We start from the raw sequence: 21,198 nt of genomic DNA, 5'->3' as shown, positions 1-21,198 counted from the left end.
TGTTTGTATGCATTCAGCAAGTCTCTGTCTTTTGGTTGGAGCATTTAATCCATTCACGTTTAGGGTAATTATCAATATGTAGGTTCCTATTACCATTTTCTTAATTGTTTTGGGTTTGTTTTTGTAGGTCCTTTTCCTTTCTTGTGTTTCCCACTTAGAGAAGTTCCTTTAGCATTTGTTGTAGAGCTGGTTTGGTGGTGCTGAAATCTCTTAGCTTTTGCTTGTCTGTAAAGCTTTTGATTTCTCCATTGAATCTGAGTGAGATCCTTGCCAGGTAGAGTAATCTTGGTTATAGGTTCTTCCCTTTCATCACTTTAAGTATATCATGGCATTCCCTTCTGGCTTGTAGAGTTTCTGCTGAGAAATCAGCTGTTAACCTTGTGGGAGTTTCCTTGTATGTTGTTTGTCGTTTTTCCCTTGTTGCTTTTAATAATTTTTCTTTGTCTTTAATTCTTGCCAATTTCCTAACTCTGTGTCTCGGCCTGTTTCTCCTGGGGTTTATCCTGCCTGGGACTCTCTGCGCTTCCTGGACTTGGGTGGCTATTTCCTTTCCCATATTAGGGAAGTTATTGACTGTAATGTCTTCAAATATTTTCTCGGGTCCTTTCTCTCTCTCTTCTCCTTCTGCGACCCCTATAATGCGAATGTTGTTGCATTTAATGTTGTCCCAGAGGTCTCTTAGGTTGTCCTCATTTCTTTTCATTCTTTTTTCTTTAGTGTGTTTTGCAGCAGTGAATTCCACCATTCTGTCTTCCAGGTCGCTTACCTGTTCTTCTGCCTCAGTTATTCTGCTATTGATTCCTTCCAGTGTAGTTTTCATTTCAGTTATTGTATTGTTCATCTCTGTTGTTTGTTCTTTAATTTTTCTAGATCTTTGTTAAACATTTCTTGCATCTTCTCGATCTTTGCCTCCATTCTTTTTCCGAGGTCCTGGATCATCTTCACTATCATTATTCTGAATTCTTTTTCTGGAAGTTTGCCTATCTCTACTTCATTTAGTTGTTTTTCTGGGGTTTTATCTTGTTCCTTCATCTGGTACAAAGCCTTTTCATCTTGTCTGTCTTTCTGTGAATGTGGTTTTTGTTCCACAGGCTGCAGGATTGTAGTTCTTCTTGCTTCTGCTGTCTGCCCTCTGGTGGATGAGGCTGTCTAAGAGGTTTTTGCAAGTTTCCTGATGGGAGGGACTGGTGGTGGGTAGAGCTGGCTGTTGCTCTGGTGGGCAGAGCTCAGTAAAACTTTAATCCACTTGTCTGCTGATGGGTGGGGCTGGGTTCCCTCCCTGTTGGTTGTTTTGCCTGAGGTGACCCAACACTGGAGCCCACCCAGGCTCTTTGGTGGGGCTAATGGCAGACTCCCTGAGGGCTTTCACCAAGGAGTACTTGCCAGAACTTCTGCTGCCAGTGTCCTTGTCCCCATGGTGAGCCACAGCCACCCCCCGCCTCTGCAGGAGACCCTCCAACACTAGCAGGTAGGTGTGGTTCAGTCTCCTGTGGGGTCACTGCTCCTTCCCCTGGGTCCTGATGCACACACTACTTTTTGTGTGCCCTCCAAGAGTGGAGTCTCTGTTTCCCCCAGTCCTGTCAGAGTCCTGCAGTCAAATCCCGCTAGCCTTCAAAGTCTGATTCTGTAGGAATTCCTCTTCCCATTGCCAGACCCCCAAGTTCAGAAGCCTGACGTGGGGCTCAGAACCTTCCCTCCAGTGGGTAGACTTCTGTGGTATAAGTGTTCTCCAGTTTGTGGGTCACCCACCCAACAGTTATGGGATTTGATTTTATTGTGATTGCGCCCCTCCTACTGCCTCACTGTGGCTTCTCCTTTGTCTTTGGAAGTGGGGTATCCTTTTTGGTGAGTTCCAGTGTCTTCCTGTCGATGATTGTTCAGCAGTTAGTTGTGATTCTGGTGCTCTCACAAGAGGGAGTGGGAGCACGTCCTTCTACCCATGGTAGCTATTATTTCTCAAGTTTTCATGCTTATTTTCACTTTCCAATTATAGATCTCTTTATATTCATAAATGGTGACCACATTCAGGAAAACAAAAATCAAAATATATGGATCAATTGTATGTATGGATATACTAAAGCAAAGTATTTTAGATTAGGTTTTCCCCAAACCTGTGAAAGGTAAATTCTTAGAACAGTGTAAGGTACATAATAAGGGCTCAGTAAATGTTATGTAGTTAGTATTACTGTATTTTCATCATCATTTCATAAACAAGTTTAAGCTTTCTCATAAACAACAAGGTCCTACTGTATAGCATAGGGAACTATATTTAATATCCTATGATAAACCACACTGAAAAGAATATTAAAAAAGAATGTGTACATATATACATATATATGTATAACTGAATCACTGTATAGCAGAAATTAACACAACATTGTTAATCAACTATACTTCAATAAAAGAAGAAATATGTATAAAAAGGAAGCCTTCTCTGTATATATTCTTCCTTTTAAGCCCATCAGAATGCTTATATTCCCTGCGTTTCATTTAGATTTCTAAGCTCGAAACTCTGTCCCTGGAGCTTGGACTAAGAAACAACACCAAGACCTGATCAGGGGTAGTAAAGAACTACTTCAGCATTGAGTGTGTGGAATTCTCTGCAAATCACAACCCAAAAAGGCCTGGAGTTCTGTTCAGAAGTTTATACTCTTTAATCATTGTATTATTTCATTCTGATTTCTCAAGCTTTTACTCTGTTTTCCAATTACATAATGATGAATTATCTTAAAAAGATAAAAAATATATACATCAACTAGCATTAAGACTGCTTTTGTGTATCAGAGCCCCAGAGGAAGGAGCCTTAGATAAAAGCACTGTATTTCTCTCTAATGAAAATTTTGGAAGTAGACCCTTCAGGGATGGTATGGTAGTGCGGTGATTATCAGGAACCCTGGGTTCTTCATCATCATTGCTTTGAATTCTTAATGTTTAAGCACATTATGGTCCATCATGGCTGCATGAGCGTGAGACACCCTATCCTCAATCAAGCTAATAGGAAGGAAGGAGGAACAAGGATGGCGAGCCCCTTCCTTTCAAAGACACTGCCCAGAATCCATTCTTGATGTCTCACATTGTATGCTATCCACCAGAACTTGGGTAGAAGGACAGACCTCACTGCAGAAGAGACTGGAAATTTTAGTCCTTATTCTGGGTGGCCTCATGCCCGTCTAAGATTTAGGTGTTTTATTCATATGGAAGAAGAGAAGACAAGATACTGGGGATAAGGAGGATTATCTGTGATACCTGGGCTTCACTGGAACTTTTATTATTATTTTCTCTCATGTTCTCTTTTTCCTTCTTTTGCATCTTAGATCCCATGCGCGGCCCAAGAAAATTGGAAGTCGTCGAAGTCAAATCTCGACAAATTACTCTCCGCTGGGAGCCATTTGGGTATAACGTGACTCGTTGCCACAGTTACAACCTCACAGTCCACTACTGTTACAAGGTCGGAGGGCAGGAACAAGTGAGAGAAGAAGTAAGCTGGGACACGGATAACTCACACCCTCAACACACCATCACCAACCTCTCCCCCTACACCAACGTCAGTGTGAAACTCATCCTCATGAATCCCGAGGGACGGAAGGAGAGCCAAGAACTCGTAGTACAGACAGATGAAGATCGTGAGTACTTTCAAGTGTTATGTTTATGGGAAACAGACAGTCTTTTTAAAAAGCAGCTCATGTTTCTTTCTAATTGAGATCTTTACACTGAAAATGGAAGGAAGAATTACTTACTGGGTTGAATAACACACATGTATATCTGTGCTGCTGTATACTGAAGCACTGATTAAAAGGGGTAAAGGGAATAAAGATCCAGAAGCTTATTTTAATTTTTATGAGTCATATAATTACTTTTCTACATATGATTATTCTGTATGGCTCTAAGTAGTTCTTCATTCAAGTTTTATCATCATGTTGGACTGAAGAACTGTTGTTCCGGGTATTCGATTATTTATAAGAAATGCTTATTCAAACAGCATTCTGAAACATTTTTCATAGTTCAGATAAAAATTCAGCCCCAAATAGAGGCTGCCCTTGCTGTTCAGCACAGTGCTGAGAAATTACCTCATTAGGTCGATGGTTATGTAATAGATCGTGCTTTTCCATAGGAACAATGCAGTAATTGGATATGACCCCAGTAACCAAGAATTTAATAAATAGACAGTGCATGTCACCAGCAACTCATCAAAAAAAGCAAATATACAGTTGCATTAAGCCTCTAAAATAATTTAAAATGGTAAAATGACACCTGGAATCCCATAGCATAGGTGTAAATGTGCTTTTACACTGATTATACAGGGGACTCTCATGTACAATAGTGAGTCCGTGTAGCACATAAAATACAGCGGTAGTTTGTCGTGTCTTTGGTTTAAAATTCATTTGCCAGGCATCAGAGTAAGTGGCAAACAACATGGGGAGCCACTTGCTTATTCCTGGGAAAAATAGATTTCACCTTTTTCTCTTCAAGCAGCTGATTATGATCTTTATTGATTGTAACATGTGTTAAATGTTTATCACAACACTATTTTTTCATTTAAAGAACTGACAAGGTATTTTTGAGTGTTGATGACCTATGCAACACCAGGCATATTGCTATAAAATAAAAACATGGAAACAGCCAGAGTAAATGGGAAGCTCGGCCACATCTTCTCTTTTCTTTTTTGTAGCCCCTCAAGTCCTGCCTGTGTTGGTTGCTCTCAAGTGGTTGTTTCACTACAGTTTTTTTTGTGAGAAGTATAGGTTGATATGAGTCACTCAGTCTAGGCTGAGCATGGAAGCCCTATCTCTGTTTCTACCAGCTCTTCCTTGTGTCCCAGGAGAGACTCAAGAAAGTTTCAGCACTGTCAGCAGGTCTTTTCTGGCCCCTTCCTCTCCTGCATTTTTGTATTTAATTTGGTCCTAACTCCTGTTGTTGCTACTTCCAAAATATTAGATTGTTCTTTTTTTTTGACTTAATTATTTTTATTATATTTCTGGTTTTCATATGAAGAAACTGAGTCAGAAAAGTGAATGGTAAACCCAGATGTCTGGTTCCAGAAACTGTGGCCTGTACTTCTATGTGCCAAAGTACTTCTAAGAACTTACTAATATGATCATTAGTATTCTAGAGGCCTTATTTATATAAACATTGATATTACTGTCTATTCTACCTTTCTGCCTTGAGGTATTTTTTTACAATCATTTTTTAATTAAAGTATAGTTAATTTACAGTGTTGTGTTAGTTTTAGGTTTACTGCAAAGTGATTCATTTATATATATATATATATATATATTCTTTTTCAGATTATTTTTCATTATAGGTTATTATAAGATATTAAGTATAGTTCCTTGTGCTCTACAGTAGGTCCTTATTGATTATTTAATACACGGTAATGTGTATCTGTTAATCCCAAACTCCTAATTTATCTCTTCCCTGCCCCCTACCTTTCCCTTTTGGTAACCATAAGCTTGTTTTCTATGTCTGTGGGTCTATTTCTGTTTTGTCAAAAAGTTCATTTGTATCATTTTTTTAGATTCCACATATAACTGATATCATGTGATATTCGTCTTTGTCTGACTTACTTCACATAATATGATAATAGATTGTTCCTTTCTCTCAACTTCCACTACCTATATCCAGATTTTATGCTGAAATTTCTGTAGTAGTTTCTAACCTTTTATTGTTTCAGCTTTGTCCAATTCCAGTGCCCTCTACTCGTTCCCTGAACTAATCTCTAAAATACATTTGCATCATGTTACTCTCTCCACAAGAGCCGTCAGTGAATCTCTTTACCCATATCTTGGTATTCCAGGCTCAGGCTCTAGACCAGGTAGCTTTTCCTCCCTGACAGTGCATCCTGCAGAGACGTGCCCTGGTGCTGGTCCTGCTGCCACACTCCATGCATCCTGAGTGCTCCTTCACTGTCTGTCCTCCTCTGCACATCCTCCCCACCTGGCTTGCTACATTCCATCCCCTCCATGACCCTCCAGAGTTCTCCTCAAGTTCAGGTCCTTCATGAAGCTGTCTTCAACTCTCTCACCCTCATTCCTCTCTCATCCTTCTGACCTCATTTGCACTTGACAAGATCTTTAAATCTCTGAGCCTTAATTTCCTCATCTGAGAAGCAAGAATAATACAGTTCTCCAGCATATTAGGGTTAGAAGCCATTTCCATCGAGTGCTATTTGTAGCTGCAGAGAGGGGCCTTTTAATAGGTGAGCGTTATTATTGTTATTGTAAGAATTCAGAGGAACTTATCGTGACCCTTTCTTTTTTTTTTTTTTTTGCGGTACGCGGGCCTCTCACTGCTGTGGCCTCTCCCATTGCGGAGTACAGGCTCCGGACGTGCAGGCTCAGCGGCCATGGCTCACGGGCCTAGCCGCTCCACAGCATGTGGGATCTTCCCAGACCGGGGCACGAACCCGTGTCCCCTGCATCGGCAGGCAGACTCTCAACCACTGCGCCACCAGGGAAGCCCTATCGTGACCCTTTCTTGTTCTCTCATTATGTTATATATAATTTTTTCCTCTTAACTGTAAACCACTTGAGAGAAGAAGCCATCTAATTTTCTTCTATAGCAATTTGCATGGTATTGAGTAGGTAATAAGCACTCAAAATACTTATTAGTCTTTAAATAAAATAGTAAAATTTTCTGATAATCATTTAATTCAGGCTTAAATCAACAGTAATGTTTCCATCAGTGAGAGAGGAAAGTCAAGTGCAGTCATTTCTAGAGATGAGAGATGTTTTGCTGAAGCATGAACTCACCAATACTTTTGGATTTCGAATTTACATGAGCTAATAATTCTGTTAAGTGCTGTTAAAACATAAGGTTAAATAAGTCACTTTTTTGTTTGTGTGTTTAAATTATCTTGCTAGTCCCTGGAGTTGGGGCATGCATTACTTCCAAATAAAAATCTATTGTTTACATAGCACACTGGCATCCAGTTCATTAGAAAAACTTTGATTTCAAATTATATTTCCTAACAAGAGCAAAAGAAAAAAAAGACTTCAAATAAGACAGAAAAAGAAAAATTGTTAATACCTACCGAGCATGAAGAAAAAAGAATTGAAGTGTCACTTTACTTATCTGCCATTAACAAAGGCTACAATTTGTTGTACATCGTGAGTTTTATTGTAGTATATTTTTATTGAAATATTATTTATTTCATCAGAAAATATGTGGGAAAAATTATCTTTTTATTACTGTTAAGAGTGTCACTAGACACTATAGGGCTCAATTCCATTAACTTAGATATTATGGTTCTATATCCCAAATCATGAATTCCTAGAACTTCTAAAAAAGGCACCAGACCTAAGTTCCTGTGAGGTACCAGTTTCCCTAATCTAACTAACTCTTCTGGTATTTTAATTCACTTGATCTGTTCCTGACCTAACAACAATTATATGAATCCCATTTAGGTTTTCCTGTTATTAACATTTTCATGATTACAAGCCCTCCAATACATTTTATTACATTCATCCTTTTAAAATATCCTCTGTTCAACATAATTTTGACAGTCTCTCTTTTTTTAAATTTTACTCTCATTTATACTAATCGAATGAAACCAAAGATTTGTTTTTTTCTAAGTTTTCACCCTCTTTACGTCTGTACATAGATTACTAAATATTTTCAGTTCAGAGATATTATCACAAAATAATAGAGCCACACATGCATCATAATTATCTTGATCCTGTGAGGAACCTGATGACATCAAAATAAACACTTTCAAGGTCAAGAGGAAGAGACTTAGTAGAGCTTTTTTTAAAAATTTTTATTTTATTTATTTATTTTTAAATTTATTTATTTTTGGCTGCATTAGGTCTTCATTGCTGTGCGTGGGCTTTCTCTAGTTTCAGCGAGCGGGGGCTACTCTTCGTTGTGGTGCGCGGGCTTCTCATTGCGGTGGCCCCTTTTGTTGTGGAGCATGAGCTCTAGGTGTGCGGGCTTCAGTAGTTGTGGCTCGCGTGCTCAGTAGTTGTGGCTCGCAGGCTCAGTAGTTATGGCGCACAGGCTTAGTTGCTCCGCGGCATGTGGGATCTTCCTGGACCAGGGCTCAAACCCGAGTCCCCTGCATTGACAGGCATATTCTTAACTACTGCACCACCAGGGAAGTCTGAGACTTAGTAGAGCTTTCTCTGGCATGGCCCATCGTAGTCCAACTTCTGATTGTGATGAGCATTTTAGTCTCAGAGCCCAGAATCCAAATTTTCTTAGAACTCACCGGTGTCATCACTTCTTAAATACCTTGTTTCTTTGCTTCGATGTAGTTTCACATCAATTCCTTCAACCTAAGACAAACGATTAGTTTCACATTTATATATTTTTTAGAGTTTGGACATTAGGGGTCAACTTACTCCAACTTCCTCATTTTAGAAGTGAGGCAACTGAGACCTAAGGAGGGTCCGTGCATTGCCCAAATTTCACAGTTTATTCACTGGAAAGTCTTAAATCAGAACCCAGGCCCCCCTATCTGAATCAGTGATTTTTTTTTCTGCTAAACTCTCCTTAGTTCTGTTTAGAATAACTATCAATATAAATGTCCTAGATCTACCTTTAAGTAGCCCCTCAACTAAACAAATGTGTATTGCCTATGAGTCCTTTTGTAATTCTGGTCAGTCTTTCTAGTCTGAGGAGATCTCACCAACCCTTAGAGGGCTATTCATACCCTCCACAAGCTAACCAAACATTTCTTTAGCCCCCATGTTTTAAACTTTATTGAGATATGTTTATACAGTCATGATTTGATTTGTGTTGTTTCTACTTTTTAATTATTATGAATAATGCTCCTCTTAATATTTGTGTACAAGCCTTTGAGTGACATGTTTTCAGCTCTCTTGGATATATACGTAGGAGTGGAATTGCTGGGTCATATGGTAAGTTTATCTGTGTTTAACCATTTGAGGATCTGCCAGACTGTTTTCAAAGTAGCTTTGTGATTTTACATTCCTACCAGCAGTGTATGAGGGTTCCACTTTCTCCACATTCTTGCCAATACTTGCTATTATCTGTCTTTGGATTATAGCCATTCTAGAGGGTGTGAAGTGCTATCACACTGTGGTTTTGATGTGCATTTTCCTGCTAGCTAATGATGTTGAGCATCTTTTCACGTGCTTATTGGCCATTTGTATATCTTTTTTTGGAGAGCTGTTTATACAGATCCTTTGCCCGTTTTTAATTGGATTATTTATCTTTTTATTGGGATTTCATAGTTCTTTATGTATTTTAGATACAAGTCTCTTGACCGATACATGATTTGCAAAAGCTTTCTGCCTTTCTGTGTGTTGTCTTTTCACTTTCTTGGTAGTGCCCTTTGAAGCACAAGAGCTTTTCACTTTACTGATGTACAGTTTATCTATATTTTCTTTTCTTATTTTTGTTTTTGGTGTCATATCTTTGAAACCATTGCCTAATACAATGTCATGAATATTTACACCTATATTTTCTTCTAGGAGTTTTGTAGTTTTAGCTCTTATATTTAGCTCTTTAATCTATTTTGGTATAATTTTCGTATTTGGTGTGAAGTAGGAAACCAACTTCGTCCTTTTACATGTGGATATCCAGTTGTCCTAGCACCGCTTGGAAAAATTATTTTGACCCCACTGAACTTTCTTGGCACTTTCGATAAAAATCAATTGACTATAAATGTGGGGCTTTATTTCTGTACTCTCAATTCTGTTGTACTGATCTATCTGTCTATCCTTATGCCAATATCATGATGTCCTAATACTGTAGCTTTTTAGTAAATTTGAAATTGAGAAGCCTGAGTCCTCTCAAACCACTTTTTGATTACTCACACCATCACCAAAAAGTTTGATCGCACCATCCCCAAATATACGCGTACTTATAGGCAGTACAGATATACTGGTTTATAAATAGGATAGGCACACTAGACACTAAATTGTGTATCATATAAAGCATACTCAAAAGCTTAATTTAAATGAATATGAGATAAATGATATTTTAAAAATAATATTGTATGTTATTTTGTAGAAAATTGGCAAGTACATTTCTGTCTTCCCTTATGTCAATTAGATTTTCTCGCTAATCAAAAGGTGTTACATACTTTAGGTTTTAAAAAATGGCATCAAACTTTCCCAAATCTGTTTTGTTATTAATAAATAAAACGAAATATTTTAAAAATATTTCATCTACATCACATCTTTGTAGAACTTCTCTTTTGTGTGTACTTTTCATAGACATATTAAGTATAAGTCCAGGAGTTCATACATATTCTTCTTTGACATGCTTTTATCACTCAGTGTTATGGTTATAGAATTCATCCATGATGATGTATAAAGCTGTCATCGATTTTCAGTCGTTTTTGTATTTTATTGAGTGAATATAAACTAATTTCTTAAACTATTTTTTGTCTCCAATTTATTAGTTTTATTTTAAAATGCTACTATGCTGACATCCTAGTCTATGTCTCCTAGTACATATGTGCAAGAATATTACTAGGGAATATACCTGAGGTGGGATTATTGGGTCGTATGACATGTGCCTCTTTAACTTCAGTGAATACAGGCAAATTATTTTCCAAAGTGGCTGTACCAATTTATGGTCTCACAAGCAATGTGTGGGAATTCGCATTGCTCCACATCCTTCTTTATTTCTGAAGAATAAAAAAGTTTATTTACAAGATGATACTGAGCTTTGTCTAATTGATTCAAACTTTTTAGAGGAAGATGTGATGAAATTCTTTTCTTTATAAAGACAGTATAGCCAAAATGGTTTTAAATTGCAGGTTTGTGCAAGAAAATGGAATATATCTATTAAAATATTACACCTCAATAGAGAGTTAAAAACCTGTCAAGTCTAGAAAAATGTATTTTGTTTTTGGTTTACTTAAATATGTATCGATTTTTCCCCCCTTCTAGTTCCAGGTGCTGTTCTTACTGAATCCATCCAAGGAAGTACCTTTGAAGAGAAGATATTTCTTCAATGGCGAGAACCAATTCAAACCTATGGTGTCATCACTTTATATGAGGTAGTATATACATTTGTTAGTAATTTAATTTTTACTCTAACTTCTATGATAGCTAGACTAGTATTTAAAAATGCATAGTAACATCATGCCTTTTAAGAAGTTGAATGCCTTTAATAGTTATAATGGTTACTGAATAGAAGCAAAAAAATTAAAAATGAGTTTTCGAATTATGTATAATTTCAGGATGTATATTCACCATGATTTAGATGCTTCCAGATTACATGTTATTAGATGTAAAGCCACACTATAATATAGTTTAAAAATCACCTTTGTTAAAAACAGTAAGTGTTCTGTCATATACATTATTTGTATATGACAGGAGGCAACCATGGCATCCTGTTCTCGCCAGCTCTAAAATATTTTACTCCTGAATTATAGAAGAGCGCTGATGATCCAATTAGTGGAGTTGATAGACATTGTCTTGGGAATAACAACAGAATAATGTCTTCTGGTTTCTTAGCATTAGCAAAACAGCCTTTAGACTTCTGTGACACAGTTTTGTCTACTGATAGATAGCAGAGAAGAATTCGATGACTTGTTCAGGGAAAAAAATAACAGCAATAGCGGGGTGGCAGTCATCATCACATCTGTATGAGCGTGATTTCACTCTGCCTATTGTCATAGAAACAAGCAGGTGCATTTTTTTTTCAAGCTAGCATTTATGTGAATGCAAATTCAACAAAATTATATGTTGTTTGGTTTCTAAAATCCGCAGCCATTCTTCCTATGGGACCTCTACCTGAATACCTTTCAGAGCTACTGACAAAGCCGGAGTAGATTTGCTGTCAGACAGTCACCATTGGTGAACCCTTTCCCTGACCCAACTAGCCTCACAGCTATGTTTCCTTGTACCTTTTAAAAATTGGTATTGAAATGCAAAAAAAAAAAAAAAAAATTGTTGTTCATCAAAAGCTAAACAAAGTAAGAGAAAAGAAAAAAAGTTGATTTTCACATTAAGTTATGATGCTTTCCTTGGCTGCTTCGTTGTAAAAGAATCATGAAAATTCATGACTTTCTTTTGTAGAGTTGTTTTTTATAATCAAATCAAACAAGTTCATTTTTTTTCCTCAGTGATCAGAATCTTTTAGTTAATATTTTTGGCCCCATGACCATTTTTTAGTTCTGTTTTGTGGATTCTTACCTCAGGATAACAGAATATTTTACTAGAAAAGATACAGTCTTTGAAATCAACATTAAGTACCAAGAAATCACTCCACCTCTCCTGAAAGCCACATGTTGATATCTAGACGGACAGAAAATAAAGGTGAGATCCTTTCTTTCTGATCCCATGGAGCATAATATTCATGGAATAAGTAACTTTAATGTGAAAACAATAGGAAAAGCAGAACCCATCAGTCTCTCTGATTTCAGCAGCCACAATGTCCCTCCTAGCTGAACACTGATCTAAATGCTGCTACAAAGGGGATGTGTGAATGTCTTGTAAATCAACATTTTAAAACTCAAGATATAGGTAAGAAGAGCAGGTCGGTTGTTTTTTCTAGGCACCAAAGGGAAAATGCCAAATTTGTGAATCAGGCTTAAGTGATTAAGTATAAGTTTCTGACTGTTGAATCTTTCTCTTCTTTTCTCCATGTTTTCTAGAAGTAGGAAGGAAGGTATTCCAGATTCCCCAAGGTGGGCCTTAGATGGTGTCTGTGCAGGGAGCTCCTCTTTGGCTAAAACACACTGCACCGTGGGGCTCTCCCAGCCTGTACCTGAGTCTGCAGGAGACCCAGCTTCCTCCTGGTGCAGGGCTGCTGGTGAACCAGACCAGTCCCCTCCCTGGAGAACCACAGACATGTGGGAGTATGGACCCCTGGGACAGACATGCTAAGGAAATAAAACCGTTGCCCAAAGGGAAACCAAGACCTTAGAAACAGTGTAGTCACGGAAACACATTTGACTGTAGGTCAAAACTGGAAGGCAAGATACGTTATCATAGTTGGAAAAAAGCTTAGTAATAAATGATATGGGCGTTTCTTGAGGAGCACACTTGTATGGTTTTTTGAAGGAGAGGAGAAAAAACAGAAGGAATGTTGTAAATGCTGTAAGTGAACATGCTGTAGGTTCATGTTATTCTCAAGTTCTCTCTTTACCTCTTAAGAAAGATATACCAGATCATTAATGATTGGAAAATGCTGTCAATGTCATCTTTTGCCGGAAGTTACGGCAATGACGGCACTAAAGCAACCTTCTGGCCTCAGTTCTTTGTCGTCCCCATCTTCAGCCTTCTCAAACTAGCCTTCCTTCCTCTTGTCCCCAGCTGTGTTGTAGCCCCAGCCCTTCTCGTGCCTTACCTCCTGCTCAGCTGTTTCATTCTATCTGAGACATCTTCCTAAAATCTGGGACCGGTAATTACACTTTTCCTCAATAGCTATCCAGATTTTTATTTTATCAAATTATAAATGCAGTATTGTTCTCTGAAAGGATACTTTAAGCACAGAAGTATTCAAAATAAAATGTCTTTGCTTCCCAAATTCACTTTTCAGAAGTAACTGCTATGAACAACTAGATGCATGTGCTTCCAAAATTTTACAAGGTAGAAATTTATAGTGCAAGTGCTCTTATGACTATACATGGATAAAATTTAATAAATGCTAGCAAACCCAGCATTTTATTACAAGAATATGCCATATAAGACCCCCTCCACATCATACAAAAATAAATGCCAAATAGGTTCATGAACTAAACACAAAAATTAAACTATAGCAACACTATAAGAAAAATAAGGAAGATGCTTTTGTAATATATCTTGACATAAAACCCAGAAGTCATTTAAAAAAGATTGATGGATTTGGTTATATAAGAATTTAAACTTCTGAATGATAGAAAATGCCACAAAGAAAAGTCTAAATACAAACAGAAGACGTGGGGAAATTATTTTCAACATTTGTAGCAGTCAACTGGCTGGTGGCTGTAGTTATAACACACTTGATACAGATTGATAAGTAGACAACACTCCATTAGGAAAAATGGGTGAAGAATATAAGGAGTTGATTCATAGGAAAAAAAAATCTGAATGGCGTAAGCAGATGAAAAGATAGCTACCTGACCTTAGCAAGGATTAAGAAATGAAATAAAACGGACTCTTCAGAACGTTTAAGTTGGTGCAAATCCAGTGTCAAGGGGTGATGTGGTGAAATTTGTGTGCACAGACCGTTGATGGGGACACACAGTTTTGCAACCTCTCATGTAGACAACTTGGGAATATCTATCAAAATTCAGACACTGCATGTCAAGCCTGTTTAGGGAAGTTTCTCAGTCAGTAATACTCCCAAATGCACAGGGATGTATGTCCCAGTATTTTCATTGTACCCCAGTAACTTTATATGGCTCACGATTGCTTAGTGAATCAACTCCAAACTCCTGGTCACGACAGTAACACACCAACAAGCTTTTGAAAAAAAACATTTAGTATGTATAAGGTATTAGAAGAGAACAAAATATAAAAGATCCTCTCTCTCCTCTACTAGAAGTGAGCAGTCCTATCAGCAGCTAATTCTAGAAAAGAATGAAATGAGGACCAAACGTCTGCCTCAGTGCAGCGTGTGCAGGGTTGTCGGGCACATAGTAAAGGAGAACAGTCTGGACTCATCAGCCCACTGGGGCGCTGATGGATGGAGAGTTGAAAATACCTCAAGATCCCCCACCTGGAGAGTGGGGCTCAGTGAATCACTCTCCCCTGAGACAGTTCACATGGGTGGAGAGAGGGAGAATTGAGGGGCCCTGTTTGCTATCAGTGTTCAAGGCCATACATGGTACCATCCCAGCTGATACTTGTTACTGCATCTCCCATGATCCTCTCCTGGAACTGAATGAGCCATGTGTATGGAGTTTTCCTTTTCTCCATGAACCTTCTGGTTTTTCACACCTGCTTCTGCTTATCCGCTTCTTTCCTCCTGACTGCCTCCCCTTGTTCTCCTCCTGTGGCACTTCTGCTTATCTTTCAGCATCTCAGTCAAATTTTGAACTTTTCCGTGGAGCATCCTAGGTTCTTGCATCCCCTGGAATCTGATTTACTTGTTGGTTCCTTTGATTGCTTGCCCCTCTGTTGAAGGACTGTAGTTAAGGCTGGCTGGCATTGCAGCCTACTCACAACTCCCTGGAAGATTGATTCCCCTCGTGGTCAGAGATTACGTGTTATTCCATTTTGGTTCTCCAGAATTTGAGACTTAGAGAAGGGAAAGAGGATGCTGGAGTATTTCAGGCACTGACCTGCCAATCAGAAGGCATCCAATGTGAGCAGCAGCTGACTCCACCTCACCTGATCTAACCCCACATATGTTGTCTGCATGTCGGTTTGCTTTCAGCGTGGGCATCCCATCAAGTCCCTGGGTCCACCCTGGAACGTCAGTGTTCTCCATGGAGGCATCATTAGAATCACCTTGGCCCTCAGCCAGCGAAACGGCCAGGTGTGACCTCAGCCCCAGACCTCCCTCCTGGGAGTCTCCCGTTGCTCGTCCTTGGCCTGGTACTTACTAGGCACTTAATAAACGTGCTGAATGAACCAGTGAAAAAATAAATACTGAAAGTACGTGTTGCATTTGGATGTGAGCGTGGAGCTGGGTACCCTTCAGAAGTACTGCTCAGGAGGACAGATGCTTACTGACCATCAGCTGCGCAGGCAATGGAGTTCTAGGGTCAAGTTCACTGTGTTCCCGAGGAACCTTTTTATTCCTGGAATTCAGACTCCAGGGCTCTGGATGGGTTTGAGGGGGAATCCATGAACTTTCTGACATTTTGTGTCCACTTGGACACAACATAGTTGCTTGTTAGGGATTTGTTAGAGGTGAGGGAGAGGATTCACGATTTTTAAGAGCAGCGTGTACGTGCTTTGTTATGGGTTGGGGAGAGGATCTGTGCTTTTTAACAAATTATCAAGGACTGTGACCGAAAGAACCCCAGTCTAGCTGATCCTGCAAGACCATGGCTAGAGGCGAGTACAAACCCATCAGCACTGGTAAAACAGCAAGTCCTCTGATAATGCAATTGCTTTTTGCTTTGCAGAGCAAACGTCCTTCTTGCCGCACCGTGAGCATGTGTGTGAGTGCGTGCACAGACCTGCTCTCCCTGGAGTCTTTAGGAAAATATATACCGAGTGCCAAATATTTACTGATCACAGTGGGGTCAGAAAGAAGAATGAGCTATCACTATTCAGAAAGAAGAGACAACTGTATGAAAAGTTCCAATTCCTTTGGCATGTTTAAATCACGATTTCAGACTACAAAGAGCTCTTACAGCTCTCCGTGATTTATTGCCGAATGGATGGTAGGGACACAGTCACAACAGCCAGTGTTGAGCAGATCCAGTGATCGTTAGGACGGGTTTGGGAAGGCTTTACGGATACGTAGAATGGGAGCCCCAGCTCGAGACATGGATGGACATGTTTTTGGTTCCAGTCTCAAACTCCCGGCAGCATCTTTGAAAGCATTTCCTTCTTAACACACTGTGTTCTTTTGATTTCTATGACGGCTGTCTCTTTTGGCTTCTCCCTGCTTTCTGGCTCTCCTTCTGTGCCCTATATTAAATATCAGCGTTTCCCCAGGGACCTCATCCAGTCCTGAACCGTAATGTTCCAACGCTGCTCACCCCTAGGTGTCTACTTCCAGCCCAGACCTCTCAGCTCCCAGCCCTATGTCCTACACGGTGTGTCCTCCTGACTGTCACAGGCATCTCAACCTTGACATGCCCACCCCCCAGCAGTTAACTTCTCATTCATTCCATCCCATTTCAGTAAGCAGGACATCCTTTGCTCAAGCCCAAACATGGAGCCTGTCTTGGTTCCTCCATCTATCCCCACATCCAGTCCATCACTGACTTCTGCTCATGTCGACTCTAAAACTTGCCGATTCTTTTCATGTATTTCTCTCTTCATGGCCCCACCCTTGGTCCAAACCACTGCCTTCTCTCACGTGTGCTGTGGCCTCAGCCATGGCCTCTGCCAGGGCTCCTAGGGGTCCTCCTACTACCTTTGGTGCCCCCTTCAAGAAAGCAATCCTCCACCTGGCAGCCAACGTGATCTCTTTATAAGGGAAGTCAGATCATTTTATCTTCACACTTAAAATTGTTCAAAGGCCCCTGTTGTATGTCTCCACACTTTCTCCCTTGGGGTACAGAGCACTGCAGGGAATTGCCCCCCCCCCACGTCTCCAGCCCCCCAGGGACCATGCCACCTCGCTGGCTGGCCTGCCGCCACAGGGGCCTTCTTTCTGTCCATCATCTGTGTCTGGAATGCTCCGGCTTCATGGTCTTAGTTCATGCTGTTCTTCCCCGGACTCCTAGCCTGGCTGACTCATTCCCAAGTTCAATTAACTGTCATCCCCTCAGGGGACGCTCCCCCAGCCATTCTGAATGGCTGAGCATGGGCCCCACCCCCAAATCCCCTTCATCTTAGCATCCTGTTTGTTTCTTCCATGGCACGTAGTGTTTAAAAATTATTAATTTACTTACTGGATGTCTCCCCAGCTCCTCCCCAGCCCAGTCCAGATTATTGGTTGCCCGAGGGCAGGGCCTATGTCTTCCTGCTGACTGCAGTGCTCGTGCTCACACATTTCAGTCAGTATTTGAATGGCAAGAGTGAATCTGAATTCATGGTGGAGGAAAGAGGACAGAGTTAGCTCTATCACATTCCAAGGAGCTGAGAGTTTATAAGCAAAAGCAGCGTCAGAAAAGCCCAGTATTTGTGGGGCAGTAAATCTTTGTCCCCTGACCAGGACAGAAGAAAATATGATGTCATCCCATGTGAAGTTCTGCCAGTGTCCTTGTCCCTGTGGTGAGCCACAGCCACCCCTGCCTCTGCAGGAGACCCTCCAACACTAGCAGCCACGTGGCTGACAGGGTCTTGAATGAAAAGAATTGAGCACAGTCTCAGAGACCTCTGTGACAACATTAAATGCACCAACATTCGAATTATAGGGGTCCCAGAAGAAGAAGAGAAAAAGAAAGGGACTGAGAAAATATTTAAAGAGATTATAGTTGAAAACTTCCCTAATATGGGAAAGGATGTAGTCCATCAAGTCCAGGAAGCACAGAGAGCCCCATACAGGATGATTCCAAGGAGAAACATGCCAACACGCATATTAAACAAACTATCAAAAATTAAATACAAAGAAAAAATATTAAAAGCAGCAAGGGAAAAGCAACAAATAACATACAAGGGGATCTCCATAAGGTTAACAGCTGATCTTTCAGCAGAAACTCTGCAAGCCAGAAGGGAGTTGCAGGACATATTTAAAGTGATGAGAGGGAAAAACCTAAAACCAAGATTACTCTACCCAACAAGGATCTCATTCAAATTTGACGTAGAAATTAAAACCTTTACAGACAAGCAAAAGCTATGAGAATTCAGCACCACCAAACCAGCTCTACAACAAATGCTAAAGGAACTTCTCTAAGTGGGAAACACAAGAGAAGGAAAACACATACAATAACAAACCCCAAACAATTAAGAAAATGGTAAGAGGAACATACATATCGATAATTACCTTAAATGTAAATGGATTAAATGCTCCAACTAAAAGACACAGACTGGCTGAATGGATACAAAAATAAGACCTGTATATATGCTGTCTACAAGAGACCCACTTCAGACCTAGGAACACATACAGACTGAAAGTGACAGGATGGAAAAAGATATTCCATGCAAATGGAAATCAAAAGAAAGCTGGAGGAGCAATTCTCATATCAGACAGAATAGACTTTAAAATAAAGACTATTACAAAAGACAAAGAAGGACACTACATAATAAAAATGGGATCGATCCAAGAAGAAGATATAACAATTGTAAATATTTATGCACCCAACATAGTAGCAACTCAATACATAAGGCAAATGCTAACAGCCATAAAAGGGGAAATTGACAGTAACACAATAATAGTAGGGGACTTTAACACCCCACTTTCACCAATGGACAGATCATCCAAAATGAAAATAAATAAGGAAACACAAGCTTTAAATGACACATTAAACAAGATGGACTTAATTGATATTTATAGGACATTCCATCCAAAAACAACACAATACACTTTCTTCTCAAGCGCTTATGGAACATTTTCCAGGATAGATCATATCTTGGGTCACAAATCAAGCCTTGCTAAATTTAAGAAAATTGAAATCGTATCAAGTATCTTTTCTGACCACAACACTGTACTAGATATCAATTACAAGAAAAACACTGTAAAAAATGCAAACACATGGAGGCTAAACAATACACTACTAAATAACCAAGAGATCACTGCAGAAATCAAAGAGCAAATTTAAAAATACCTAGAAACAAATGATAATGAAAATACGACCACCCAAAACCTGTGGGATGCAGAAAAACAGTTCTAAGAGGAAAGTTTGTAGCAATACAATCCTACCTCAAGAAACAAGAAACGTCTCAAATAAACAACCTAACCCTACACCTAAAGCAATTAGAGAAAGAGGAACAAAAGAAACCCAAAGTTAGCAGAAGGAAAGAAATCATAAAGATCAGATCAGATCAGAAATAAATGAAGAGGAAATGAAGGAAAAAATCACAAAGATCACAAAATCTAAAAGCTGGTTCTTTGAGAAGATAAACAAAAGTGATAAACCATTAACCAGAGTCATCAAGAAAAAAAGGGAAAAGACTCAGATCAACAGAATTAGAAATGAAGAAGGAGAAGTAACAACTGACACTGCAGAAATACAAAGGATCATGAGAGATTGCTACAAGCAACTATATGCCTATAAAATGGACAACCTGAAAGAAATGGACAAATTCTTAGAAAAGCACAACCTTTTGAGACTGAACCAGGAAGAAATAGAAACTATAAACAGACCAATCACAAGCACTAAATTGAAACTGTGATTAAAAATCTTCCATCAAACAAAAGCCCAGGACCAGATGGCTTCACAGGTGAATTCTATCAAACATTTAGAGAAGAGCTAACACTTTTCCTTCTCAAAATCTTCCAAAATATAGCAGAGGGAGGAACACTCCCAAACTCATTCTACGAGGCCACCATCACCCTGATACCAAAACCAGACAAAGATGTCACAAAAAAACAAAACTATAGGCCAGTATCACTGATGAATATAAATGCAAAAATCCTCAACAAAATACTAGCAAACAGAATCCAACAGCACATTTAAAAGGTCATACACATGATCAAGTGGGGTTTATCCCAGGAATGCAAGGATTCTTCAGTATATGCAAATCAATCAATGTGGTACAACATATTAACAAATTGAAGGATAAAAACCATATGATTATCTCAATAGATGCAGAAAGAGCTTTCGACAAAATTCAACACCTATTTATGATAAAAACCCTCCAGAAAGTGGGCATAGAGGGAACTTACCTCAACATAATAAAGGCCATATATGACAAACCCCCAGCCAATATTGTTCTCAATGGTGAAAACTGAAAGCATTTCCTCTAAGACCAGGAACAAGACAAGATTGCCCAGTCTCATCACTATTATTCAACATAGTTTTGGAAGTTTTAGCCACAGCAATCAGAAAAGAAAAAGAAATAAAAGGAGTCCAAATCAGAAAAGAAGAAGTAAAACTGTCACTATTTGCAGATGACATGAAACTATGCGTAGAGAATCCTAAAGATGCTACCAGAAAACTACTAGAGCTCATCAGTGAATTTGGTAAAGTTGCAAGATACAAAATTAATGCACAGAAATCTCCTGAATTCCTATACACTAATGATGAAGAATTTAAAAGAGAAATTAAGGAAACACTCCCATTTACCACTGCAACAAAAAGAATTAAATACCTAGGAATAAACCTACCTAGGGAGACAAAAGACCTGTATGCAGAAAAGTATGAGACACTGATGACAGAAATTAAAGATGATACAAATAGGTGGAGAGATATACCATGTTCTTGGATTGGAAGAGTCAACATTGTGAAAATGACTATACCCCCCAAAGCAATCTACAAATTCAATGCAATCCCTATCAAACAACCAATGGCATTTTTCACAGAACTAGAACAAAAAATTTCACAATTTGTATGGAAACACAAAAGATCCCGAATAGCTAAAGCAATCTTGAGAAAGAAAAACAGAGCTGGAGGAATCAGGCTCCCGGACTTCAGACTATACTACAAAGCTACAGTAATCCAGACAGTATGCTACTGGCGCAAAAACAGAAACATAGATCAATGGAACAGTATAGAAAGCCCAGAGATAAAGCCATGCACCTGTGATCACTTTATCTTTGATAAAGGAGACAAGAATATACAATGGA

At 39.2% G+C, this 21,198-nt stretch overlaps 1 protein-coding gene across 4 annotated transcripts in view; it reads left to right on the top strand.

Annotated features, from left to right (window-relative positions):
- The window catches only part of PTPRM (protein tyrosine phosphatase receptor type M), a 746,863-nt gene that overhangs the window by 424,914 nt on the left and 300,751 nt on the right, over positions 1–21,198 (top strand). For all 4 annotated transcript variants that reach the window (XM_082668014.1, XM_082668012.1, XM_082668013.1 and 1 more), the window contains exons 8-9: positions 3,315–3,623; positions 10,863–10,972. In XM_082668014.1, coding sequence (XP_082524140.1) covers positions 3,315–3,623; positions 10,863–10,972 — 419 coding nt within the window. The remainder of the gene's footprint in view (positions 1–3,314; positions 3,624–10,862; positions 10,973–21,198) is intronic.

Source organism: Grampus griseus (assembly GCF_964374135.1).
Source record: "Grampus griseus genome assembly, chromosome: 12".
Classification (NCBI taxonomy): domain Eukaryota; kingdom Metazoa; phylum Chordata; class Mammalia; order Artiodactyla; family Delphinidae; genus Grampus; species Grampus griseus.
The sequence above is the reverse complement of the archived record's forward strand: the minus strand, read 5'-3'. Positions and strand labels throughout refer to the sequence as shown.